Source organism: Salvia splendens, chromosome 11 (genome assembly GCF_004379255.2).
Source record: "Salvia splendens isolate huo1 chromosome 11, SspV2, whole genome shotgun sequence".
Taxonomy (NCBI): domain Eukaryota; kingdom Viridiplantae; phylum Streptophyta; class Magnoliopsida; order Lamiales; family Lamiaceae; genus Salvia; species Salvia splendens.
In genome coordinates, this window is record NC_056042.1 from 24,133,502 (window position 1) to 24,141,192 (window position 7,691).

At 36.1% G+C, this 7,691-nt stretch overlaps 2 protein-coding genes across 2 annotated transcripts; both read right to left on the reverse strand.

Moving 5' to 3' along the window:
* Positions 1–689: 689 nt before the first annotated feature.
* LOC121753706 (gamma-glutamylcyclotransferase 2-3) lies at positions 690–3,074 on the reverse strand. The gene is made up of 8 exons (XM_042148953.1): positions 2,912–3,074; positions 2,371–2,447; positions 1,707–1,760; positions 1,565–1,621; positions 1,432–1,472; positions 1,285–1,356; positions 981–1,060; positions 690–889 (listed from the first exon to the last, which is right to left on the reverse strand). Exons 1-8 carry the CDS (start codon positions 3,018–3,020, stop codon positions 807–809), a joined length of 573 nt encoding a protein of 190 aa, XP_042004887.1. The 5' UTR covers positions 3,021–3,074; the 3' UTR covers positions 690–806.
* Positions 3,075–3,393: 319 nt separating this feature from the next.
* On the reverse strand, positions 3,394–6,572 carry LOC121753720 (WAT1-related protein At1g44800-like). The gene is made up of 7 exons (XM_042148967.1): positions 6,328–6,572; positions 6,181–6,243; positions 5,106–5,222; positions 4,591–4,831; positions 4,214–4,372; positions 3,927–4,078; positions 3,394–3,728 (listed from the first exon to the last, which is right to left on the reverse strand). The coding sequence occupies exons 1-7, from the start codon at positions 6,513–6,515 to the stop codon at positions 3,557–3,559; spliced, it is 1,092 nt and encodes a 363-aa protein (XP_042004901.1). The 5' UTR covers positions 6,516–6,572; the 3' UTR covers positions 3,394–3,556.
* Positions 6,573–7,691: the final 1,119 nt, after the last annotated feature.

The following is a 7,691-nucleotide window of genomic DNA, read 5'->3' on the forward strand; positions in this document are numbered from 1 at the left end:
GAGGGCGGTCAGGCAGCGCCTCACAAGAGGTTGCCTCACAAGAGGTTGAAGGCACGACCACCGATGCAGGGGGCTCCTCCCGTGGGCGCCGTCGGCCGCAAGGGATCAAGGCGGCGAAGGCGGCTAGAGGGAGGAGGGGCCGAGGCGAATCAAGCCAGGCGGGCTCGGTCTCGAGCTCGAACACCCTATTGTCCATGTACTTGGCCACCACGATGGCGGACACTTCCCGCATGACGCCTCCACAATATCAAGCCCATCTTGCCGGAATTGAGTATATGGCAAGACAAATTGGTATTCCGTCTCCAGGTAGCTTGAGTGCATCGCCACCGCCTTTGGGGGATGATTCGCCGGCGGAGTAGTTCTACTCAATTTCTATAAACTTGTATTTTAAATTATGTCTTTTTTTATTTATTTTACCACGAATTTAATTATGTATTTTTTTTAGGATTTTAAGTTGTAATTTCATTTTATTTAATGAAGTGTGCTTTTATTAATTGAATTTGTTGGAAATAAAAATAAAAAATGAAATTAAATGAATAGTTAAGGGATGAGATGGTTAAGAGACGAATAATAGATGAAAGGTTGCAAGTGCTGTCTCTTAGTTAAGAGATGGAGTGAAAAGTACAATGGGCCCATGAATAGTTAAGAGATAAGACGGTTAAGAGACGGATAAGAGACAGCGGTACGAATGGCCTTATCATCTCGTACATTCTAGCAATCCTTATGCAAGCATTCTCGGTAAATAATTAAGTTTTATTACAAGGGATTACAAGATTAATTCGTGTTTCATATCATCAATCAATCAATCAATAATCAACCAGTTCCCCTTGTAATGAGAGTATCCGCCTCACTTCATCCGCAAGGTCTCTAACATGCTTGTCTTCAAATCCTACGGTTAGAAATCGCAAAAAATGTAAAAAATAATGAAACCAGTCATTGGATTATGATGAAATTAAATTACAGCATACGGCCAATCTTACCTATTTGGACAAGGGCATTTTCCAGCTTGAAGAGGTACTCTGTGTTTGGCCCTGAGGGGCCTTTTGCCTTAACAATTTGACTGCAGAATCAAGAAAGAGGGAACTGAGACCAAAACATTGAGGCATACATTCTTATCCCAACATAAATTAAATTGTACTAGTAAAGATGGTATGATCCACTAGATGGTTATCAAACATCATGATCGAAACCCATATCCAACGACATTTGTAACTCCAAAGGTGCTCAAGACATACTTTGCTGTTAGAGAAAGATAGGAATTGAATTATCAAGAAAAATGCGTACATGGCGATTTCTTCAAGTGAGGCAGGTCCCAGATAGTTCTGGTTCAGCTTCTTGTCATCGGATGCGATGTATCTGAACAATCGGAAATGTGAGATTTCAAACAGAAATACTAGTTGGTTGTAGAACTCAGTAACGTCTGCAACTTACACCATAACATTAGAGACCAGAGGGGTGGAAGAACTTGCTTCCTGTAACAAATTAAAAAGACAAACTCTGATACACATTAGACGCCCCAAATGAAATCCCAATGACAAGTTTTGAAAGAAAAAAATGATCTTACAGTGAAGAAATCTACATAAACTTTCTTGTCATACTGCTTCTCCCTCACCTCGAGATGCTACAGACAAACATGGTTCATGAAGATTAAATAAAAAGACTGATCTTACAAAAAAAAGAATCTATATAAATTTCAAGCTCCAAACCTCCAATGCAGTTATTTGATCTTCCTTGTTGGTTATCTTGTACGCAGCACCCCACTGTTGTGCATATTATAAACTAGTCAAATTCAATTACATCGCGAAAGAATATGATGTGACATCATTTTCACAGAATTTTAGATGATAGATGAGATTATAAGCACAAGACTGAAGTAAGAAAAAGATGCAAACAGAAATGGCATGGTTTGGTTGGCTTCAAATGCTGCAATCACCACAAAAGTAGTCAAGATGATCAGTGGCACTAAGGTAATCCTGTGCTAAATGCAGAAACTAAGATAAAGCTTCAAGATTGTTATACAAAGAACAAAAGCACTCAACTATGCATGATCCCGATGAGGGTTGGCAAAACTATCTCTAAAAATGAAATCCGAATCAGATTTATGCGTACACTCAAATGCACGGATTAATACAGTTGAAATCTATCAGAACTAACTGTTTGTTTCGGAAATTACAGTGGTCCATCTTCAGATCTATCAGCAGTTCATGAAAAGGATAACCAGATTTCATAACCACACAAAACACCTATTACAAAACTGGCATTGAAAGTACAGACTGCAATATACTGAACAAAAGTTTGTGAAGCAGAGAAGAAGAGACTAAAAGCATAGGCTATAAAACGCATAAATGAAGAAAGAAGAGAGAAACTTACGCATACTTCACCCTCTGCAGGTTCCAACGTGACTGTTCTTCCAGGGAACTCTGGAGTTCCTCTGTGATCTGTGCTTCCTGCAAAAATATAAAAAAAAACAATCATAAATTAGTGTTCCAATTCTTGAATCATGGATTTTAGGGGATGAGGTGTTAAAATAGCATAAATGAATGCTTTAGTAACAAGTTGACATTTCACTAGGTAGTTCTAACCATCACTTAACTTTGTCCCAGTTCAAAACTCTACACACACACAGAGATATGCAAAATACAGTGAACAGTGTCATTCAAATATGAGCAATTTTTCACTGTCTACATTAAGTTATGTGTACTTCTTGTCATCTAAAATTGCAAGTTCTGAGAAGATATCATCACATTTTAAAAATTAATCAAGAAGAACATCTTCTTGAAAACCACATCAAGATATGTGCTAATTAAACCTTACATTTCTCTACTAGTACGTTTTACTCTCCAATTAGACCTAAAAAAGGGGGAAAAAGGAGAGAAGAAAAAATCGATAGTCGGAATAGATGAAATAAAACCTTGGTAGAAGACACGGCGGTAATCGTTGATGAAACCCACGACCCGCTTATCGTAAGGGAAACCCGCTTTCCATATCAGCGACCCGTACCCAAAAACCCACATCGCCATTTATTTTTCTCTCACTCAACTCCGAGGCCCAGATGAGCGAGAGACCAGAGAGGATGATCGATTGCGCAGAGTGATTCATCATCGACAAATTTATACTTGCCACTCGTGGAGCGACATTTGGCATCACCAGGTGGGTAATTCAGTTGTTCATTTTGGGCCTTTTTGATGGGCTGATCCAACTTATTAATGAATTCTCCGAGTATTTAATTAAATTGTAGGATTCAATTTCACGAACCAAACATATAAATATTTAATTATAAGATACAATCTTTTAAATCGAACAATAATTTCATAAGTATGTTATTTTCCGATTGAACTCTTCATCATAATTGTTCCTGCACTAGCTTATACTTTATGTAATGTTGCAAGAGAATGGCAAAATAGGGAGTTAAACATGCATATATAAGGGCAAACCTTGACATGAAATCAAAATACATTAAGGAAAGTAACATTGAAAACAGAAGACTGAACAATTGAAATCAACTCTTACACATGAGTGATTGAACATTAATCGAGATAGTATTATACATAGCTGATCAAGCCAAGGAATTGATTTTCTGATTAATTTTGGCAGTTCCATTGTCTGAAGGAATCATGTCTCCCACAATTGGCAACTCTTGGGATTTCCCCATCAAAGGGGAATCCTCTTTAGCTTTGCCCCACACCACGCAGTAAAGCCCACTTACAATGATCACTGCTCCAATCACACTGTCCATATTCAAAATCGATAAAGTCAGTCAAAATCATAGACATTTGGCTAGTAGTAGTTGTTGATTTTGTTACTAATTACTTTCTCCAACCCATAAAACTATTTTCTTTATGCAAATCACTTTTTCATTTTATTTCTTTATACCAATTGTGTTCTAAAACTCGTGACGTTTCAGAACTGTCTATTTAGTACAGTACCTTCCGACATGGAGTTGCTCGGACAGAATGATGGCTCCCAAGATAGCAGTGATGATCATGCTGAGAGGGCTAAATGATGTTACAAACACTGGACCTCGTGCCTTGTTCACCACACTTTGCAAGTAATATGCTATTCCTGAGCATATAAGTCCCTATATATATGCATGAATTAATCAGAAATTCAAGATTTTTCAGGCCAATTGTGTTAGCAATTGATGTTCTATCAAAATTAGGATAATATAACAAGATAGAAATGATGTTGAAATTGAAGAAGGATCGGAACTAACAGAATATGTAGCAGCGAGCAGCCTGGAATCAAAACCAATAGCCCAGGCGGCCGCGCGGCGCTCCATTATCGCCGCCACTATGCCGCCTTCCACCGTTCCCATCAGACAAATCAACGCCGTCAGTGACAGCTCCGCGGGGTACTCCTTCAATGTATTATTCTGCCCAATTTTATCATATATATCAATCAATTTTTATTTAATACCCTTTTCAAAATAGTACTATGGTACTAACAGAGACGTTCTTTTTTTTTGTACTCGTTTTAAAATAATATTTAATAGTTGAAGTTGAGAGAAACTCTTACTTTATTTTCTCTCTATTTTAAGTATTATTTTTTCAAAAAGAGTGTCTCCCTTAGTGAGGGAGTAGTATACATTACTTGCAAAATGAAGAAGGCAGCCCAGCCGACTATCGAAGCGAGCAGCATGATTGTGCCGGTGACCCAGTGCTCGTCCGCCGAGCTGCTGGCGGCTTCGTGGTGGCTGCCGCCGTGAGACAAGAACAAGATGTTCACGGTGGGGCCTTTGTACAGTGTCATCACCATTGCGCCGCCCACCGTCACCGCCGTTCCGATCACTTTTGCTAAACTGTGCACTTTTTTCAGATTCACCTTTTCCATCCTGCAGTGCCATTCTTTCCTTTTAGGATTATTGTTTTTTTTTTTAAAAACAACAGTAAAAAGATTATGGATACATTTTATTTATTAAAGGAACTTTATGGATTAACTAATTACATGAATTTTGTAGATCGTTGCAAACATAGCATGTCACCTCTAATTAAAAAAATGATAACAATGTTATTTCTCTTCATAATATTATACACTAGTTTCTTAAACAAATTTCCTGCAGAATTATTTGATTTTGATGGTGATATATATAAGTTGAATGTATATACCTGAACAAGACAGCCATAATGAAGGTGACGGCGGGGAGAATATTGACAGTCGCTGCCGCGAATGTCGCCGATGTATACTGGATTCCGACGCCGTACAAGTTCTGGTCCAAAACTGGCCTATAATTTCGTTTTTTCAATTTTCAGAAATTGTTCCAAATACCACATATCTATCAATTCTATATGCATGCAGTAAAGTTAACGATATTATAATAATGAAATAGTACTAACTTCTAATAAGGTATATGCATAGTAAAGAATCTTTAGAAAAATATATACGTTAAAACTGTTAAATCTGTTTATAATAACAAAGTAAAGACATCGACTTTAATAATTTAACAGTTACCAAAAATATGATTGGGTGATACTCATAAAAGTTTGGCGCAATAAATACTCCATTTGTCCCCGAAAATTTGTCACATTTCATTTTCTTCATTCGTTTTGAAAAAATATAATAAATAGTTAAAGTGAAGAGAAGGTAAAGTAAGAGAGACAATAATGTAGAGAAGACTTTCACGTGTTACAGTTTTTCATTTTAGTCCGCCTTTTATTAATTGTTCCACTTCATTTTTACTTCTTTTGGTAAATGACCTCACATTTCACTGACTCATTTTCTCTCACATTATATTATAAAACTAATATATAAAAACAGGACTTATGTACCAATAAAATTTCTAATTCACTTTTCTTTACCTTTTTTAAAATCTATGTCGGGTTAATGTGGGACATATATTGGAGGTGAGAAGGAGTAGTATTACTTTACGATTTCAAGTGAAAACACAAAATCGAGTTTATGGAAGGATAATAGGGTGATAGAAAAGTTTGTGCCCGACAACGATTCAATCAAATGAAAAGATGAGAGAGTCAAATAAAATAATGTATTGCACGCATCCTACAAAAATATAATTATATATTCGATGTTTAATATTTTACGCATGATACGTGTATAATTACGAAATTACCAATTTGCAGAAGATATTAATCAAACAAACTGTAGGAAATTTCACTACTTTGTAAGTAACACAGAGTAGAAATAAGTGAAATTGATTAGTAGGAGTAATATGTTTAAGAGCATTACTCCAAGAAACCAAGCAGCATTATCTTGAAGAATATTGATTTCGTCATGTTGGGCCTTGTTTTTCTGCATGGAACAATAGATCATACACAAAATAATTACTATGAATTACTAGTTGAAAATAAAAATATATAGTATGGAAGATCTTACTTCTCAAAAAAGTATGCAAAAGGAGCAAAAAAGATGGTGGCAACTGCGTGGCGATAAACGACGAAGACCCAATGACTAAAACCTCTCTTGAAAGAGAGCAACAGAATAATATGCATTCCTGCATACCCAAACTGAAGTGTTATCATAGCCAGATATGGCTTCATTTTGTTCAAACTTTCACACCCCATTTTTGCCCTCTCTATAGTCTCTAGTCTCTTCTTCTCACTCTCTGCATGGGATATGCACAAATGCCCTTTTATACACACAAAAAGCAATGAGGAAATTTTGCATGGTTTTAGGGTTAGGGGTATGTAGTGTAGTGGTCCTTTGTCATTTAAAAAATGTGCTTTCCTTTTGTGGATGACGAGTGGACACTTTTTCTTAAAATGGCTTATAAAATTATTGCTCATCATCTTCATGTTTTTTTCAGCATTAATTCTTGTACAAGCAGCATTGTACGTATATATATACATCTAGGGACTCTATGTAAGTGTATATATAGAGAGATAGAGATGTTTTGGGCACGAGAATCGATTAGACCATTAGCAGTGGGGTGCCCTATGGCGCGCCACGTCATCAGTTTTATCCTCCTACCCCCACCTACAGTGGGGCGCCCTAAAGCGCGCCCTATGCATTTTCTTTTATTTAAATATTTAAATAACTACAAAAATTGGGAAAAAACTCCATTTCATTTATAAAAATTAATGTTCATACATTTATAAAAATTAATGTTCATATGCCTATGAGTTAGTCAAGAGTAGAGTAGTTTAAAATTAGAAAAATTCATGTTATAAAAATTATATACATTTTATAAAAATTAATTTTTATCACATTTTCATCTTAATAAATGTATAAAAATATTTGGTTTTCAAGATATCTCAACTAGTGTGTGTAGCCCAATGGTTATGATTATTGTCTTCCAAGCAACAGACCTGGGTTCGAACCCCGGCAAAAGCATATTTTTAAGTAAAATGAGCGCCTATCGTCCGCCGCGCCCATAATGGCCATCGTCTAGCGCGCCCGAAGACGATGGACGCCATCGGGTGCCCCATTGTGGGTGCTCTTATAGTGTTGCGCTACTTTAATGTTTAGAGAATTATTATATGAATATGGATTGTAAATATTAGTATTTTTTATTGTATGGAATGGTAGAAACTATAAAAGTATTTGTACATACCTCTACGTATGAATTTAGACTAATACATGAATCAAGAATATTAGTATTTTTTATTGTATGGAATGGTAGAAACTATAAAAGTATTTGTACATACCTCTACGTATGAATTTAGACTAATACATGAATCAAGAATAAATGATATACATGACTCATTTAGACTAATACATGAATCAAGAATAAATGATAT